The 21,122-nt window shown below is 40.0% G+C and overlaps 1 protein-coding gene across 3 annotated transcripts in view; it reads right to left on the minus strand.

The window, feature by feature from the left end:
* ncs1a (neuronal calcium sensor 1a) overlaps positions 1-20,244 on the minus strand; it is a 37,629-nt gene extending 17,385 nt beyond the window's left edge. Inside the window, exons 1-2 of one of the 3 annotated variants that reach the window (XM_051666128.1) lie at positions 20,182-20,244; positions 19,518-19,653 (exon numbers count right to left, since the gene is read on the minus strand). In XM_051666128.1, the coding sequence (XP_051522088.1) occupies positions 19,518-19,581 (64 nt within the window). In that variant the 5' untranslated portion in view covers positions 19,582-19,653; positions 20,182-20,244. Of the gene's footprint in view, positions 1-17,778; positions 17,833-19,517; positions 19,866-20,181 lie in introns of those variants that run through there. The other 2 variants (XM_051666118.1, XM_051666136.1) reach the window with 2 other exon arrangements.
* Positions 20,245-21,122: the final 878 nt, after the last annotated feature.

Here is a 21,122-nt window from a genome sequence, read left to right on the forward strand (position 1 = left end):
GAAGTATTCTGTGAGGGATTCGACATAGAGGCAAAGGTAGAATCCAAATAAAGGAAGTTTAATAAACTCAGCAGACAAATCCAAAACACAAGGCAGAGACGTAGTCAATGAAGCAGGCAAGGTAGTAGTGACAAGTAATCAGTCCATCCAGGCAAACTAAGCAAAACAGTAATCCAACAATCTGTAATCCAATAAGACAGGCACAATGGTCATAACAAGAAGGCAATGAAACAGGCAATGGGAAAACCACTCAGTAAGGCAATACTTCACAAAGTATCTATGGAAGGCATGGCTATTTATACAGTGCAAACAGGAAGTAAATGTAGAAGAAACAGTTCATGGCTAGTATTCGTGAGAGGGCTCCCTCTGGCGGTCGGCTGAATGGATACCAGCCTCATTCTTTACAGTGAGGTGCTGTGAGTTTAGTTTGCTTTTTTTTCCACAGAGCAGTTCACTCTTACATATTGCGAACGCAACTCTGCAGGTTCAGTAATATTTACAGGTATCTTTGTATTAAAGAAACAAAGACGAAAGTGATTAAATCATAGAGTAATACAAGACACATTCACCTTGAACCTACAATTGAGTTTTATTTTATTCTATTTAGGCAACATTAACTGTATTACCAAAATGCAATACAAACACATTCGATAAGAACACACATATGGCAGCATTTTTTTGGGAACACAAGGGAATTTATTAAGCTTATTTATTATGATGATTATTATAATTATTATTAGATTTATAATTGTCTATAGTTCTTAATTTGTAGGCTATTATAAATTTTTCACCTTGTGTCGTTGACGGATGCTTGCGTGATAGCAAATGGGGCCATTGGAGACTGTAAATGTTTGGATTTGGGGAGGTGGTTATATATAAAAAATTTTAATCACTTCGTTGTTTTCATTTCTTTTTTCGTTTCATTTAAATTGCAATTTGAATTTTGAAATGTCTTTTAAGTTTTCGTGTTTCAATAAATTAATGTAATTTTTAAAGCAAAATCAATAAAGCAAAAATATTCACCGACCCTTGGCGGGGGGATGACCATATAATCGGATATCGCAATATTTTAAAGGCTATTTTAAAATATTTTAAAGATTATCGTTAAAATATTTTTTACACTATCGCCCAACCCAAAAGGGAAGTTACATTTTTCATAAACAATTGTAAAATGAAGTAATTTTACGGAGACCCGCACAAACACGTGCACTCAATTCCATATTGCAACATTACCTATAATTTTTGCATATTTGTTAGTTATTGAGTAGTCTATGGGCAATATAAACATTTTATTTTATTGAAAATTGTTTCTGAAAATAGTAAATTATTAGTTTGTGCTATGGCTCATTCGAAAAAATGCATCAACCAAAAATTTAAAAATTGGCTCCTTAGTGAAAAAAGGTTCCCGACCCCTGTGAACATCAAGAGAATCTCTCTTGCTGCGTTCCAATTCGCCTACATACACTATGCCCTAAAAGTGTGTACTGTTTTTGTAATGAAATAGTACACACTTTTAAGTATGTAGCAAAAAATTGTGCAAGGTTTGGGACATACTGACAGGTCATAAAATCGCACCATGTTACAGAAGCGAACGCTAGCGCTTAGTGACGCACTTCCGGTCATCGTTAAATCGTCAATGTACACAACAGATTCCTCACATCTCATTTCTACATCCCTTAATGAATTATTTCATATGTAATTTATAATATAGAAATTATATAATTATAAAATCCCATTTACCCTCCTCTTTTATTTATTTTTCCTCAATTAATCTACGCTTCCCTGAAAATGCGTCCTACCGTATTGATGAGAGAAGCAGCGTGCCGTCGTAGATCTACCCGACGCAGGTCTTTCGTGCGGAGAATGCTTCTGATTTTCAAGTATAATTATGTGTGTAATAATTTGAAGATTACACAAACCAAACTTAACTGTTTTTAAAATGTCCCTATCCTTATTCAAATATGTTACATTCGATATGTATTAAATATTCAACATTACAGGGAAAACTAATTTTACTCATATGTAAAACAGACATACACATAAATGCACACACACACACACACACACACACACACATATATATATATATGCTAAACCTAACCCTCACAAAACTTTCTGCATTTTTAAATTTTCAAAAAAACATCGTTTAGTATGTTTTTTAAGCGATTTGAATTATGGGGACACTAGAAATGTCCTCATAAACCACATTTATAGCATAATACCCTTGTAATGACCTGTTTGTAACCTAAAAAAATGTCCTTGTAAACCACTTAAACCTGCCCACACACACACACACACACACACACACACAGAAAGCTCTTTGTTTCGGGCAGGGGTGTAGTCATTACCAAGGTCAGCGGTGTGCAGCCTTGTAGAGTGAAAGGTAGAGCGGGAAAAAAAGAAACTGGCAAGGAGGATAAATAGTATGAAGAGATAGAGAGTAGTAAAATTAGGTGATAAATGACAAATGTATTTGATCATGGCCTGTGTGTGAACAGGTTTGGTTAAACATACTTAGCCAATATCATCTTCTCTGTATTAAAATCATTATGTCTATGAGATGTCCTCAGTAATATGTGTGAGTGTCTATGACACAACCAACTCTTATGCCATGATAAGGAGCTGAATAAGTAGTCAAAAATATACAAATAAAAGAATATTTACACAACTTAAATTAAAAGGAATCAATAAATATTACAAAAAAGATGTATGCACAGGGAAATAAGAAAGTGAAAGTGGAGGGCCCTCTGTAGCACAGGTGTGTTCCATCATTGCAGATGACCCAAGATGACTCCATCCACTCCATACATCTCCATCTGCTACAACAAAGCAAAAAAACAAAACAAAAAAAAAAAAAAAACACAGGAAGAATAACACCCTCCTACGTAAAAAAAAAAAAAAGGGAATCATTAAGATACTTAACTCTTCCTCCAACCTCACAAACCATAATAACCCTACACATAACAAACCCCAAACATCTAATCTAACTGTCACCCAGCAGGACAATCTCCGTTCATTCTGCAACACAACTCCCCCTCACTTTCAGCTGTAGTGAGCTGCTAACGCAAAATTAAAACAGCAAAAGAAGAAGACAAGAGAAAAAGAGTTAGCCAGTATATTACCTAGCAGTAGCGCTCTAGACAATGCAAAATGGTAAAAGCCTTTTATATATACAGGTGCATCTCAATAAATTAGAATGTCGTGGAAAAGTTCATTTATTTCAGTAATTCAACTCAAATTGTGAAACTCGTGTATTAAATAAATTCAATGCACACAGACCGAAGTAGTTTAAGTCTTTGGTTCTTTTAATTGTGATGATTTTGCTCACATTTAACAAAAACCCACCAATTCACTATCTCAAAAAATTAGAATATATCATAAGACCAATAAAAAAACATTTTTAGTGAATTGTTGGCCTTCTGGAAAGTATGTTCATTTACTGTATATGTACTCAATACTTGGTAGGGGCTCCTTTTGCTTTAATTACTGCCTCAATTCGGTGTGGCATGGAGGTGATCAGTTTGTGGCACTGCTGATGTGGTATGGAAGCCCAGGTTTCTTTGACAGTGGCCTTCAGCTCATCTGCATTTTTTGGTCTCTTGTTTCTCATTTTCCTCTTGACAATACCCCATAGATTCTCTATGGGGTTCAGGTCTGGTGAGTTTGCTGGCCTGTCAAGCACACCAACACCATGGTCATTTAACCAACTTTTGGTGCTTTTGGCAGTGTGGGCAGGTGCCAGATCCTGCTGGAAAATGAAATCAGCATCTTTAAAAAGCTGGTCAGCAGAAGGAAGCATGAAGTGCTCCAAAATTTCTTGGTAAACGGGTGCAGTGACTTTGGTCCATTGTGTTTTTTGAAAACCAACACCAGCAGATGACATTGCACCCCAAATCATCACAGACTGTGGAAACTTAACACTGGACTTCAAGCAACTTGGGCTATGAGCTTCTCCACCCTTCCTCCAGACTCTAGGACCTTGGTTTCCAAATGAAATACAAAACTTGCTCTCATCTGAAAAGAGGACTTTGGACCACTGGGCAACAGTCCAGTTCTTCTTCTCCTTAGCCCAGGTAAGATGCCTCTGATGTTGTCTGTGGTTCAGGAGTGGCTTAACAAGAGGAATACGACAACTGTAGCCAAATTCCTTGACATGTCTGTGTGTCGTTGACGCCTTGACCCCAGCCTCAGTCCATTCCTTGTGAAGTTCACCCAAATTCTTGAATCGATTTTGCTTGACAATCCTCATACGGCTGCGGTTCTCTCGGTTGGTTGTGCATCTTTTTCTTCCACACTTTTTCCTTCCACTCAACTTTCTGTTTACATGCTTGGATACAGCACTCTGTGAACAGCCAGCTTCTTTGGCAATGAATGTTTGTGGTTACCCTCCTTGTGAAGGGTGTCAATGATTGTCTTCTGGACAACTGTCAGATCAGCAGTCTTCCCCATGATTGTGTAGCCTAGTGAACCAAACTGAGAGACCATTTTGAAGGCTCAGGAAACCTTTGCAGGTGTTTTGAGTTGATTAGCTGATTGGCATGTCACCATATTCTAATTTGTTGAGATAGTGAATTGGTGGGTTTTTGTTAAATGTGAGCCAAAATCATCACAATTAAAAGAACCAAAGACTTAAACTACTTCAGTCTGTGTGCATTGAATTTATTTAATACACGAGTTTCACAATTTGAGTTGAATTACTGAAATAAATGAACTTTTCCACGACATTCTAATTTATTGAGATGCACCTGTATATATATATATATATATATATGATTAATAGTACATATGATTGAAGCAAGACCCACCACAATGTAATCAAGGTGCTGATTCTCAGGTGTTTGTAGTACAGTACATGTACACCTTTGGAGGAACCATAAACGAACCCACTCACATGTCAAAATATAGCAAAGCCCAATCCGAGCCAAGACCTTTTTCTAAATCAGAGTAGCTCAAATTTTAAATAAATAACTGAACAGTCAAATCCCCTGTTATCCTTCTGGCATTCTTGTTACTTCAATGGTTGGGTCCTATAATAGGTAAATGTCAAAAATGTCTTTAAAATCAAGCAGAAAAGCGGGTGACCACATAAAAACATATTCTGTCCAGAGCAAGTCAGTCAAGCGGGTGTTCAAACAAGTCTGGCCTTTTCCCCTTTCCCAAAACTCTGAGGATAGAACCCTGATCACCCTATATATTCTGTATATATGACTAAAATGTCAAAGGTCTGTATTGCAGCTTAAATTGTCCAAAAAACACCCACTTAGACAGGAAGAGTCTAACTGCCATGTTAAGCGATCAATCACAGTTGGTTTTGTCATTACGTGCAGTTTAGGGGCAGAGTCATCGTAGAAATATCATAGCATAATAAAAGACAGGCATAGGAATATAGATCATTTATAAATAATGCTGCTGAAGTCTCTGCAAGAGATTGTACAGAAAACACACGGAAAAATTCAGAAATTAAGTAGAGAGTCAAAGTACAGCACAAAATACCTCAGTACAATATTTCACAGACATGACTAAGAAAACAAAATCTGAATATAAAGTTAAGCTAATGGATATCCACTTTACTTTCTACTACATGCCTCAAATGAAACTCGAGTATCTTTAAAAGTTTGATGTAAAAACTTTGGCAAATCCAGTGATTATGTTGTCCTCAAAAGCGGTCGTTGTATCAACGTTCAATGTATGTAACCTTGTTAACATGCTTCTGCTTCCAGGGGAACTGATAAAAATTCCTCCTGTGTGCTTTTATTTGCAAAAAATCCATTAAACCAGATAATCAGATTAGGATTTACTAACTTGAGAAAGCATTTTCTATTTTTTGTGCAATATGCATCAGATAGTTGGCAGTCCATGGGCATGCTGCCTAAGGCTGAGATAAAGGTAACAGTAACATAACCTCTACCTTGGTGTAAACTGTCATCTAGTTGTAAATTTACAAATAGTGCAAGCTTTATTAGCATGTATGCTAACACCATTTGTTTTCATTTTATTAGAATGCAACATTAGATTGTAGATTTATATTAAAATGAATGAAAATGTGTGTCTATTTATATTTAATTAGCACTGTGTTCTTGAACTAATCAATTAACCATGGATGCAGCACCAAGTTTGCTCTGGCCAACACTTTGGGTCAGTTACCCACTCAAACAATGTCAAGCGTATGTCAAGATCTTTCCCACCAAACTCAAATACATTACTTTTAATACATTAACAGCTGTATCAAACATACTACTTTGTTGTTACACTTAGAAACGTCACTTGTTGAAATTCCATTGGAAGATTCACCATCCTTAATTTGAAGCTCAAATCAGGTCTATTAAAAATATTTAAATTCCTTCCTTCTCTTCACTGTTAGACACACAGACACAGAAACATTAAAAAGGAATTTGTGATACTGCTGCTCACAAAAGGGGGGGATTAAGCAAATTAATGCCACCAGAGTTTTCTCACTCCTGCTGAAGCTCAAGACAACAACTCAACCCTATAGTGTTCATGCAGCTACTGGTGGTGGTGGTGGTGGGGATTTATGCGCCAAATCCTGCTGGCACAGCAAACGCAACCAGCAAGCTGGTGGAGCCCTCCTGTGCCATGGACTTTGCCTCGAGACAACTGCACCATTTGCAGTCACCCACAAAAATAACACAAAAATTTTTTAACTTTTGCTACCAATGTGAGGACAATGTGATGACACCGGCAGTTCAGCAGGCTAACACACAAAATCCCATGCTGTCATGCACTGAAATGTCACATAACAGATACTGAAGAAGACAGGTTCACTGAAGAGGTTGGAACTGAAAACGAGCAACAGCAGTCCTCTACTACAATTATAGCTTCCTACCAAACAAATAATCCTATAAAACAAATATAAAAAACAAAAACAAAAAAATGCTGCAGAATAAAGGCCAAATGAGTCATATAATGGGTGTCATGCACCTATTTTTTTAGTGGGGCATCAGTGGCAGCACTAACCCAGTTGGTGCCCTCTGCAAGGTAAGGCATGATAAGAAATGACAAGAGGTGAAAATAAACAGTTTTTAAAAACTCAGTAGTTCCATATACTGTATAAGAGTGAGAAATAACAATGAGGGTGGGATACATGTTGACAATATTTTCATTATACAACAGGCATCAAGACATTTAGACAAATAACCCAATCTTGTGACAATTCATATTAATTTGTACAAGATGCCAAGATGTACGACTTTCACAAGAACCAATCACATATGCTTCCCTCATCTCCTTCTAAACCCTTATATTTCCATTCTTCTGTGGGTCACAAAATTAATTGTACACTTAAAAACATGATTCACTCCACTGGCTGCCAGTAGCTGCCCGCATCAAATTCAAGGTTTTGACTCTGGCCTTTAGGACAGCTAATTGAACCTCTTCCTCTTACTTCAATTCACTTCTCCAGGTCTATGTGCCCTTTGCCACACTCTTGCCAGTTATATTGTGCAGTTATATGTTTATACCCCACACAGTTCAATTATGGTAACACTTTACAAAAAGGTTCCATTTGTTAACATTATTTAACAACATTAACAACATAACAACATAACATAAACTAATTAACTTAATGTTAGTTACAACATATACTAATTCATGTTTAAAATCAAAAGTTGTATTAGTTAACATTAGTTAATGCACTATGAACTAACATGAACTAACAATGAACAACTGTAATTTTATTAACTAACATTACAATTAATAAAGGCTGTAAAAATATATTGTTCATTGTTTGTTCATGATACTGTACCTAATGCATTAACTAATGTTAACGAATGGAACCTTTTTATAAAGTTACCAAAATTACATTAAAATTACATTAATTGTGAATTGCTAACATTTATATGTTTTGAAACAGTTATGAATAGTTCTGTTGTCAATATCAAAAGGTCATTGTGACATACTGGTAAGCAGTAAAAACCACAAGTGCATCACACACAGCAGAGATATATTCCAAAATAAGAAAAATGCATCCATTACAACCTCTAAAACTGCTTCATTGAAAAATCATTCATATCTATGATTTGTTTACTGTCTTTGGCGTTTTGTTGTAACACAAGTCTCTAATTATTAAGCAAATGCATAAAGACGCGGTGCGGTTATGGTTAAAATGTAATTGCTGTGATTAGTGGTAATGTGACCAACATTAGTCGGATTTAAATTGGGATCCTCAAAGAATAGCGCTGAGATGAGTGACTGATGAGTGACTGATGAGATACTGGGCGAATTCCAATCGAAAGTGATCATCCCTATGCCCTACTTACTACGAAAGACAGAGCTCTTGATATGGGCAATCTGAAGGGAACATGGCATCACAGTTTAAATGTAGCCTTCACTAAAAGTCTTCTGAAAGGGTCCTTTATGTAAATTCTTACTTTTGTTTGGAATGACATTTCGAGTGGGGTACCTTTCGTGAAGTGCCCTTCAAGGGTTCAAAAATGCCATTTGGAAAACGCACATTGAGAGCACCTGGAGAGCACACATGTATGATTGACACAGCGAGTGAACATATTGAAGGGAGTGAAGCTGAAATTGCTCATGATCGCTATTGTCTCTATTGCTCAAAACAACATCTGACTGTCACGACTCATGTATACTCAGATTTGTATATGCATGTTTCTTTGTTGTTTAATTAGTTTTTATACCCATTTGCAGTCTCTTTATCCTTTGCGCTCAAAGCAGTTTTACTACCGTAACTCTAGAAAACGGGCAACTTAATATTCATACATGTGTAATTCTTAAACATTTTTAAAAACAAACCTGCATATTCATCTGAAAGATGAACAGCATATCTGAAAGTTTAATTCGTGAATACCAACAATTCACCCTCCAGAGGCCACACTGTCATGCATCAAGTGCTGAGAAAGCGCTCATTCAGTAGAGTAGCAGTGTATGTGTGATTCCCTGATCACAGACTTAAGAAAAAGATCGTCCGATTTAGGTGGTGGCTGATCGAACTGTGCACCCCTAGCTGATACCATCTCAGCATTCAAGAAACAGCTGAAAACACATCTGTTCTGCAAGCCCTTAACCAATCAATATCAATATCATCAAGATGGCGCCGCAGATGGCCACATCGGTGTGTAGCTCTTCAGTTCTTTTGTTGTTTTTGTTTGCGTATCCTGTGTTTAGTATTAATTTTCCAGTCAGTTTTACCAGGAACGAACTGCTGAACATTCGGCAGCATATACCAGACAACCTTTTCCAGGTTTTTGAATATTCTGACGTTTTGCTGGACATTTTAGTCGGAGGCGCAGCTGTGTTGTTTAAATGCGCTATGAGATGCAGGCGAGGGAGACGAGCAGGCGAGCTGGTCAGGCTCCGTCAGCGCAGCTTTTGAACAGCGCTGCCGAGCATTCATCTAGTGAATCTCCGCTCTCTTCCTAACAAAACGGACGAACTACATCTCCTCACCCACTCTGCTGCCTTGTGCTTCACAGAAACCTGGCTGAGTGAAGCCATTCCGGACAGCGCGTTACATCTGCCGGGCTTTCAGCTGTTCAGAGCGGATCGCATCGTGGAGTTAATGGGGAAAATGAGAGGTGGTGGAACATGCTTTTACATCAATGAAAGTTGGTATACAGATGTAACAACGTTTAAAGAGAATGTGCTGTCCTAATCTGGAAGCGCTCTTTATTAACTGTAAGCCGTTCTACTTGCCGCGGGAGTTTTCCTCGTTTATTCTGGTGAGTGTGTATATCGCGCCAAACGTGTGTGTGAACACAGCGCTGCAACAGCTGACTGATCAAATCACAGACACAGAACAACAATACCCGGACTCAGTTATTATTATTCTTGGGGATTTTAACAAAGAAGACAGAGACAGGAACATACTGGATCATTGTTACACAACAATAAAGGATGCATATCGCTCTGTCCCTAGCAGTTTGGCACTCTCTGATCACTGTCTGGTTCATCTTCTTCCAACCTACAGGCAGAAATTAAAATCAACCAAGCCAGTAGTAAGGACTGTAAAGAAATGGACCAATGAAGCAGAGCGGGAACTACAAGCCTGCTTCGATTGCAAAGATTGGAGTATTTTTGAGGGTGCAGCCACAGACCTGGACGAGCTCACAGATACTGTTACATCATATATCAGTTTCTGTGAGGATATGTGCATTCCTACTAGGACTTATTTAAAGTTCAACAACGACAAACCGTGGTTTACAGCAGAGCTCAGGCAGCTTCATCAGGCCAAAGAGGATGCTTACAGGGGTGGGGATAATGTCTTGTACAATCAGGCCAGGAACACACTGAACAAGGAAATCAGAGAGGCTAAAAGAAGATACTCTGTGAATCTGAAAAACAAGTTTTCAGCTAACGACCCTGCATCAGTGTGGAGTGGAATGAAACAACTCACAAATTACAGGACTCCTACCCCCAACCCTGTGGTGGACCAACAACTGGCTGATGACCTGAATGTGTTCTACTGCAAATTTGAAAAGCCCAATCTCACACCCCACACCCACTCTGACCTTCACTTCACACAAACACCAACACCTCCTGCAACCCCCCTCCTCCCCCCTCCTGCTACTCAACCTGCACTTAAGATCTGTGAAGATGATGTGAGCCGCGTCTTTCGAAAACAAAAGACGAGGAAAGCTTCAGGCCCAGATGGCGTCTCACCAGCGTGTCTTCGATCCTGTGCTAACCAGCTGGCCCCCATCTACACACAGATCTTCAATAGATCACTGGAGCAGTGTGAAGTCCCATGTTGCTTCAAACGCTCAGTCATTATTCCTGTCCCAAAGAAACCAAAAATCACAGGAATTAATGACTACAGACATGTCGCCCTGACGTCTGTGGTCATGAAATCATTTGAGAGACTGGTGTTGGCCCACCTGAAGAACATCACTGGACCCTTTCTAGATCCCCTTCAATTTGCTTATCGAGCAAACAGGTCTGTGGATGATGCAGACAACATGGGATTGCATCATATCCTGCAACATCTGGACAGACCAGGGACATATGCAAGGATCCTTTTTGAGGACTTCAGTTCAGCTTTCAACACCATCATTCCAGCTATACTCCAGAATAAATTACACCAACTCTCTGTTCCCATGTCTATTTGTCAGTGGATTACAGCAGCTTGTGAGACAGGGGAAACTCACTTCCAGCACCTGTACAATCAGCACTGGTGCCCCCCAGGGATGTGTGCTCTCCCCACTACTCTTCTCCCTCTACACCAATGACTGCATCACCAAGGACCCCTCTGTCAAGCTCCTGAAGTTTGCAGACCACACCATTGTCAACGGCCTCATCTGAGATGACTATGAGCCTGCATACAGAAGGGAGGTTGAACAGCTGGCTGTCTGGTGCAGTCAAAACAACCTTGAGCTGAACATGCTCAAAACGGTGGAGATTAGTGTGGACTTTAGGAGGAACACCCCAACACTGACCCCCCTCACCATTCTAAACAGCACTGTGGCAGCAGTTGAGTCATTCAGGTTCCTGGGCACTACCATCTCACAGGACCTGAAGTGGGAGACCCACATTGACTCCATTGTGAAAAAGGCACAGCAAAGGTTGTACTTCCTTCGCCAGCTGAGGAAGTTCAACCTGCCACAGGCGCTGCTGATACAGTTCTACTCAGCGGTCATTGAGTCTGTCCTCTGCACTTCAATAACTGTCTGGTTTGGTTCAGCTATGAAATCAGACATCAGAAGAGTACAAAAGACAGTTCGGACTGCTGAGAGGATTATTGGTTGCCCCCTGCCCCCCCTTCAAGAACTATACACTTCCAGAGTGAGGAAAAAGGCTGGAAAAATCACTCTGGACCCCACTCACCCTGCCCATTACCTTTTTGAACTGTTGCCTTCTGGCCGACGCTTCAGAGCTCTGAGCACCAGAACCGTCAGGCACAGGAACAGTTTTTTCCCTTAGGCTATCCATCTCATGAACAGTTAAATTGCCCCATTGAGCAATAACTATGTGCAATACACAGTTTAGTCTTTTTATAGTTATCCAACACATCCAACCTCTTCTGCCATTTCATTCCTCTGAAGAAGAAGAAAAAAAAAACATTTGCACTGCACATAACAGATTTGTATTTTGCACTGTACATAACAGATAACAGATTTGTATTAGATTTGCACTACATATGTGTATGTGTGTATGTATGTATGTACAATACCGGTCAAAAGTTTTGAAACACTTACTCATTCTTTATTATATATATATATATATATATATATATATATATATATATATTTTTTTTTTTTTTTTCACATTTTAGAATAATAGTAAAGTCATCAAAACTATGGAATAAAATAAATGGAACTATGGGAATTATGTTGTGACTAAACAAAATCCAAAATAAATCAAAACTGTGTTATATTTTAGCATCTTCAAAGTAGTCACCCTTTGCCTAGAATTTGCAGACATGTAAACTTGACATTTTCTCAACCAGCTTCTTGAGGTATCACCCTGGGATGCTTTTTAAACAGTATTGAAGGAGTTCCCATCTATGTTGGGCACTTATTGGCTGCTTTTCTTTATTATTTGGTCCAAGTCATCAATTTCAAAAACTTTTTTTTATTTTTATAAAAGTTTTGTTTTATAATGAAATAAATTAATATGTTGGCACAATTATATTTTTGTCTACAAAACTAATTTCAAACATTTAAGCATACGCCTTCAGATCAAAAGATTTTTAAGATCATGAGAAACATTTCAGTCAAGTGTTTCAAAACTTTTGACCGGTAGTGTATGTGTGTGTCTGTGCGTGTATGTATGTACGTATGTGTATAATTATTTTAATTTTTTATTATTATCTATGTCTTGCTGGTGTTTTTGTATTGTTTTTGTATTGTTGTACACTGGAAGCTCCTGTCACCAAGACAAATTCCTTGTATGTGTAAGAATACTTGGCAATAAAGCTGATTCTGATTCTGATTCTAAATGCTCATACTTTTTTTTTAACAAGAAAAAAAAAAAAAAAAAAAATTATTTGTCTGTCTCTTTCTTCTGCACTAGCATCTTTACTACTCCAGCCACAGTGTTTGATCAGTGTGTCATGTAAGTTTCTAAATTTTCTAATGAGGAGCCATCAGTGGTCTTAACTGTGGTTTTGGCCTTAATGTTACAAATGTCAATCTTAAACAATGAAAGAACAATGGTGAACTTTCACAAGGACAAGTACATTTTAGAATGAAGGGGATTAAAATCTGGAATCCATGAATAATGAACACATTTCTAACAAAGTTTGCTGCCTGTTCTACTCTACTCCTGTTCTAACTAGCAATGTGACTAGTGACTTTGGAACAGAACTAGCCACAGTGGCCGGTGAGCCAAAAAAGTAATGTCAAGCCCTGGAAGGGATCAAATATAACCAATGGATGATGCATGCCAGTTTTGTAAAGAAAACCATTATGTTGGGTTGGTGATGAGTTTTGATTTGGTTGGTAATTTGTCTTCAAGTAAGCGTGTCTAGCAATTAGGAATCTACTAAAGAGAGTTTCAACAAAATATCATTTTAAATGCCCCCAGGTAAAAGCATTGGCCTCCAAAGCCTGAATCAGTCTCTCACATAGATGTCAATGATTGTAGTCAAAAGACTGTAGAAACACTATGCTTGGTCCTTTGCAAAGAAGGTGGAAATGATTTAGATCAATCTGCAGTCTAGACAATGAGGGATAATGTAACATCCTATTTCTACTTATCTGACCAGCGGAAGATGTACTAGGACTGATTATATGGAACAATGGATTCAGCTCATTGTCATGTTGACCGCAGAATATGAAATAGAAAGAAACGAAGAAACGTGTGGGGGTGTGTGTGGGTCATGTTTGCCTACATTGTTGGGACAAAAAGGATAATAAAAATAAAACCTATATGACAGGGAGCTTGTGGGCATGTTATAGGCCAACACATGTCTCCAATGTGAAGACATCTGTCAGTCCACCACTAGATAACTGAACTGATTTTGAAAAGTCCAAGGTTATATTTCAGGAAGAGAGAAAGGAGAGAGAGAATGAATATAGCTGATGTGGAACCAGTGGTAGTGACACAATGATGGAGAGGTGAGCGGAATAGGCAAGGCAAAGAGAACAAGAAGAGACAAGCTGTAACCAGGCTGAAAGAGAGAGAGAGAGAGAGAGAGAGAGAGAGAGAGAGAGCAAGAGAGAGAGAGACTGAAAAAGGAGGAGGGAACAGAAGGAGAATGAAGAGAGGATGCAAGGGCTGTTCCTAAAGGGTCGATGACAGCTTGGTTGTTTTTGTATGAAAGCAGTTACTGCAATGCAAATATATAAATGTTTCATGCATGCCTTATTTTCTGTACATAAAAGCATGTGTTTTTGTAAATGTAGGGCTATTTTTATCCAGTATGTAATACGCATTTCCTTTGTATGAAAGACTTGCTTGATCTACATGTAGGTGTGTACACTGTTTATTGTAATGACTATAAATTGATTATAGGTCATCTTGTTCTGGATGACCATGAATTGGACATGAACAGTTAAAACATTGTAATCTATAAACCAGCAGTTCTGGTTTTGCTTCAGGACCTAGATTTTACTGTGAACATCAAGTTGTGACCCAAAACAGTGCCAAAATAGTATTTCATACAGAGTCAAAATGTCTTTACTGTGCTTAAAACAATCAATTTTACAAGAAATTTTACAAATATTTATTTGACCTTACATAGTTTTGTTCATGGTCTTTAGAATAAGGGCATGCCATGCTACCTGTCCCTGTTGGCATGTACATAATTTGGCTAGCTTCCAGCAAGTGACAGATTAATTTGTCAAAATAATATTTTCTCATGCCTTTTTAAAGTAATGGCTGGATTAGACCTCATCACTTTTTAAATCTGAACAGATTGCAAAATACTAGGCATACACTTACAGACTTTGAAAGTCACTACATACAAAAACTTTGCATCATACACTAAATGACTGATGATTACACACTACACAAATTTCAAGTTGTTCCAATCCAGTCACAAATTCGGGAACTAGCTGCTATTGTCGTTGCTGCTGCTACTCTGGCTAAACACATTTAAATGTGTTATAAGGTGGGAATATGTGGCCAGTATGTCCTCTAGAGACTGCTATGCAAGGTGAGTGCTCGATTTCTATTGGCTGCCCACCAAATTATATATCACACCTGCAACACCTTTTTGGGTCAAAACCCAACAGTTGAGAATCACTGCTCTCGACCACAAAGAGATTACAGATCACACCACTTAGACCCAGTTCTTCAATGGCAGACATTATATTGCATGATGTGATATCATGCAATATAATTACGGACTCAAGATGGCGCCGAGTATGGCTGCTGCGTTGCGAGCTCCGACACAACATGGCAGTGTTTTGTTTGTTTTGTTCACAATTCTTATGTTTTTTGTCTTGGATGTTGTCTGCCTTATTGCCTACGACAGACAAACACTTTTGGACATTGGTTCAGCAACTTCACACCGTAAACCGGACTTCAAATTCCTCAATGCCGCCCCGCTGTTTACAAACACGCAAGCGGAGCCCTTTGTCTGGGCTGCACGGCCGCGGAAACACAGGAGGAAAAGGGGAAACAGAGCCGGCGTTCTCATCAGAGTAAGACACCACGCAAATCGACCCCCCGCTACCCAGTATTCTACTGGCAAATGTTCAGTCTCTGGATAACAAGCTCTGCGAGCTGAAAGCGTGGATCTCTTTCCAACGAGAGATGAGGGACTGCTGCGTTATCTGCCTAACAGAAACTTGGATGTCTGTGGAGATTCCATACTCACCCATTGAACCCACGGGGTTCTCCATGCACCGAGCGGACAGAGCGAAAGACCTCTCAGGTAATAGCAGAGGTGGTGGTGTATGTTTTATGATCAACAAATCCTGGTGTGATCAGAGGAATGTACATTCTATCAAGTCTTTCTGCTCTCCTGATCTGGAATTTCTCATGCTTCTGTGTTGACCATTCTGGCTACCGAGGGAATTCACAGCGGACATTATCACAGCTGTGTACATTCCCCCACAAGCCGACACAGACCAGGCAATCACGGAACTGTATGGGAGTATAAGTGAGCAGGAAACCGCGCACCCTGAGGCCATGTTCATTGTGACCGGAGACTTTAATAAAGCCAGTTTCAAATCAGTCGCACCAAAATACCACCAGCACATTAGTTTCAACACACGAGGGGACCGGGTTTTGGACCATTGCTACTCTCCCTTCCGGGATGGCTACAAATCCCTCCCCCGCCCACCATTTGGCAAATCGGACCACTCTTCCATTCTGCTTCTGCCCGCTTACAGGTAGAAACTGAAACAGGAAGCACCCACCCTCAGAACGATCCAGTGCTGGTCGGACCAGTCAGACTCTATGCTGCAAGACTGTTTTGATCACACGGACTGGGAGATGTACTGGTCCACCTCTGATGACGACATCGAGCTTTACGCTGATAGCATAATGTGTTTCATCAAAAAGTGCGTGGAGGACGTAGTTCCGACCAGAACAACATGGATCTATCCGAACCAGAAGCCATGGATAAATAGCGATGTTCGCGTGGCACTTAATGTGCAGACCTCCGCTTTCAATTCCGGGAACGTGGAGGAGCATAAACAAGCCAGTTATGCCCTCCGAAAAGAACAGCAAAATGCCAGTACAGGAACAAGATTTAAGGACAGTTTAACACCACCAACTCTAGAAGCATGTGGCAGGGAATTAACATCATCACGGACTTTACAGGGAATAAAAACTCCGCCATGAACACCGCTGCCTCTCTCCCGGATGAGCTAAATACGTTTTATGCTCGTTTTGAGGGAAATAACACTGCCCTCGTGGAGATAGCTCTCGCGGCCGAAGCTACAGAGGTTAGTTCACTCTCCATCTCTGTAGCGGATGTAACTCGATCCTTCCGACGGGTGAATATCCGCAAAGCCGCGGGCCCAGACGGCATTCCGGGCCGCGTCATCAGAGCGTGCGCGAACCAGCTGGCTGGTGTTTTTATAGACATTTTCAACCTTTCCCTCTCTTTGTCTGTAGTCCCCACATGCTTTAAAACATCCACCATTGTGCCTGTTCCAAAGCAATCAAAAATAACTTGCTTAAATGACTGGCGTCCTGTTGCTCTGACCCCCATCATCAGCAAATGATTTGAGAGACTAATCAGAGATTACATCCGCTCTGTGCAGCCTCTCTCTCTTGACCCATTGCAGTTTGCTTACCGCAACAACCGCTCCACTGATGATGCCATTGCATCTACACTACACACTGCTCTCTTCCACCTGGAAAAAAGAACACTTATATGAGAATGCTGTTTGTAGGCTACAGCTCAGCATTCAACACCATAGTGCCCTCCAAGCTAGATGAGAAACTCCGGGCTCTGGGCTTAAGCAGCTCGCTGTGCAGCTGGATCCTGGACTTCCTGTCAAGCAGACGCCAGGTGGTTAGAATAGGCAGCAACATCTTCTCATCACTGACCCTCAACACTGGAGCCCCACAGGGCTGTGTTCTCAGCCCACTCTTGTATTCCTTGTACACACATGACTGTGTGGCAACACATAGCTCCAATGCCATCATTAAGTTTGCTGATGACATGACGGTGGTAGATCTGATCACTGACAATGATGAAACAGCCTACAGAGAGGAGGTGCACACTCTGACACACTGGTGTCAGGAGCATAACCTCTCCCTCAACGTCAGTAAGACAAAGAAGCTTGTGGTGGACTTCAGAAGAAAAGACAGAGAACACAGTCCCATCACCATCAATGGAGCACCAGTGGAGAGAGTCAGCAGCTTCAAGTTCCTGGGTGTCCACATCACTGAGGAACTCACATGGTCCATCCACACTGAAGTCGTTGTGAAGAAGGCTCATCAGCGCCTCTTCTTCCTGAGACGGCTGAGGAAGTTTGGAATGAACTGCCACATCCTCACACGGTTCTACACCTGCACTGTAGAGAGCATCCTGACTGGCTGCATCTCTGCCTGGTACGGCAATAGCACAGCCCACAACCGCAAAGCACTGCAAAGGGTGGTGCGAACTGCCAGACACATCATTGGAGGTGAGCTTCCCTCCCTCCAGGAAATATATACAAGGCGGTGTGTGAAAAAAGCTCAGAGGATCATCAGAGACTCCAGCCACCCGAGCCATGGGCTGTTCTCACTGCTACCATCAGGTAGGCGGTATCGCAGCATCAGGACCCGCACCAGCCGACTCCATGATAGCTTCTTCCCCCAAGCAATCAGACTTTTGAACTCTTGATCTCCCAAGATCAAAATACATCAGCACTGCACTTTATTACTCTTACTGTTATATCTCACTCCGGACTGTCATAAATTATATTATTATTATATATATTCTCTCTTAACAACTTACTATCAACCGACAGCCTGAATGTCAATACAGTACAATACAACCTACTGTACATTCTATATATACTACTATATATACTTTTTATTTTTTATTGAATAATGTGTATCTATATTGTGCGTATTGTATACTGTACAGTATATGTTATTATTTGTATATTGTTGTGTGTAATTATGTGTATATTAGATAACATGTTGTCTCAAATTTAATTTAATTTTATTGTTGCTACCTAATTTAACTGGCCCAAAAGAAAATAATGACTGAGGTCAGTCATTAAACAATTGTGAAATTGCTCGTGAAACCTGTTTTGCGACATTCATTAATTTTGCAATTCCTTTTGGTAACACTAGTGGCGCAGAAATATCAACTTGTATCCTAGTTAACTTGCTTCTTGTATTTCTATTCCCAGTATTTCAATTTAAAGGAAAGTGAATCAAAAAGCTTACACTACTCACACAGTTGTTGCTAATTCAGTGATGTAGATTTAATTGTTTAATTGCCTGTGTATATGCCTGTTCTACCTCCATCTCCGAAAAATGTATCCCACCTAATTCACATTGTGATTAATATGCAGCATTAGCAAGGTCTCTAAACCTCATTTCATTTCAGTAATCTAAAAAAATCTAAAAATTCTCCACCTTAGGGAAGGATTGTTGCAACACAAGTAGCAGTTAGCCCCACACCTTATTTACTCGATGTAAGATTTGCTGGCAGCTGTTCAAGTAGGCACCTTATCCTCTAACAACAGATATGCAAGCCAGTCAAAACATGCTTAATGATTATCTGATTGTGAATGGAGGTGAATTGGAAAACCTAGAAATGACATGATGCTTAGTCAGTTTACATGACAGACATTGCTTGTGACACTGACACACACACACACACACACACACACACAAACATACACAATCAATAGTACAGTATCACAATACAACATAGTTACATTGGGCTGGTATTAGCTGGTACATGTCCAGTGACACTTTTGAATGTTGACTAGAACATTTCAGAATATTTATATTTCAGGAAAGATGGTGTTACAGTAAATAGAATAAATATGTTAAAAGGTCTATTTCCAATTACATTTAGAGAATAAATAGTGAAACTAATAATACGATATCTTTAACATGCAATTAACCAGCACAAAAAAGAAAGAAAGAAAGAAAGAAAGAAAGAAAGAAAGAGATGACTAAATAGCAGTACTCACAGTAGGTCTTTCTGCACAGCTCTTCCACTACCTCAGGCTTTAGCTTGCTGTTGGATTTGCCCATCTCTCCAGCTGGCCGCAACGTTTATCCCCACTCCCCAATCTCACCTTCCACTTTTCATTTAAAGAAGGAAGGCTGACAGAGAAAGAAAGAAAGAAAGACAGAAAGAAAGAAAGAAAGAATCCTGCTGTTTTTATTCCTCCAGTGCAGCAGTGTAGGAAAAGGGGAGCAAATTATACAGAAGCAATGTGATTACAGCATGCAGTGCCTAGAGTTGTCTCTCCACAGTTGGAGGGAATGAGAGAGAGAGAGAGAGAGAGAGGGCTTTAACCAGTGTCCCTCCTCCCCTTTCCTCCACCATCTCCAGTCCGTTTGCCAGTTGCAGTGGCTCCCTCTGGGAATCAGGAGCTCTGATCAGTGCTCCAGCCCAAGAGAGGCACTCTTGATTCAGGTTCTCGCTGCTGTCTAGCCCAATCTGCTAGAAGAGGAATTGATTCACTGAATGATTGAGACATGCAGACACATTCATTGGCTCTCTCTGTGAGAGTATGGCTGCATCCGAAACTGGGAAAATGCTGCCTCCAGAGACTGTATACGGAGGTAGGAAGGGACCAAGGCACATCCGAATACAATGTTTGCATCACATCCTGTCGACTGAGATACCTTCATCTGATCGATTTTTGAAGGCAGCATAGATGTATCCTTCGCTGCCTATGAATCCCACAATCCTGTGCGCGCAGATCCACAGCGGTTGAGCTGAAGAAAAAAATGGCGGCCGAAGAGTATGATAGCCAATTTGTGTATAAATGCTCGTTTTATTCACTTTTTCCAACTTTTGATTACATTTCTAGCGATAAATTAGTATTGTAGTTTTGAAATATATACTTTGTTATCACCAAAACTCTCTTCATTTTGTTCTAGATTATTGGATGATTGAAGCAGACGCGTTACCTTAGTGGACTCCAGATGGCGGCAATCAGTTGTTGGTATCCTAGCAACGATGTGAGGTTATGCTGCCTCAGTAGACTGTCCAAAACCTGTTCCTGGAGGTACCTTACATACGCAAATGCTGTCTGTTGAGTCATTGACTGATAGGGCAGCGAGTCAACAATACAGCTACCTTTGGTTTCGGACGCAGCCTGCTGTGTCTTGTTTTGAAGGCTGCGTCCTCCGGAGATCACATTTGTCAGCCACATACGTCATCGAGACTGTCTCGTTTCAGAAAAGCAAGTAGGACACTCCGAATGTGACCTCCGAATGCGACCTTTAAATGCGACCTTCTTTCACAGGAATTGGGAGGATGCATGAGGTGTATCCTTTGTGGGCACTCACAACCCACAATCCTATGCTTCAACGGAAATGAACATCATTTGTCTAAATCAAATGATGCAATTTGCTCGAAATATGGTGTTCAAATGCAAGTAATGTTAATTCCCAAGTTGAAGTACCTCAGTAGACGGGTGCAGAGTATATAATATGTATAATTATAGTAATAAATATTATAGACTAAAAGTACACCTGTAAAATCTATTTTCTTTTCTCTCTACATCATTATAACTCTCCTAAAATGTCATACATTCCCTTTCAAAGGGACTTAGTTCCCT

The sequence above is a fragment of the Myxocyprinus asiaticus genome, chromosome 3, assembly GCF_019703515.2.
Source record: "Myxocyprinus asiaticus isolate MX2 ecotype Aquarium Trade chromosome 3, UBuf_Myxa_2, whole genome shotgun sequence".
NCBI lineage: Eukaryota > Metazoa > Chordata > Actinopteri > Cypriniformes > Catostomidae > Myxocyprinus > Myxocyprinus asiaticus.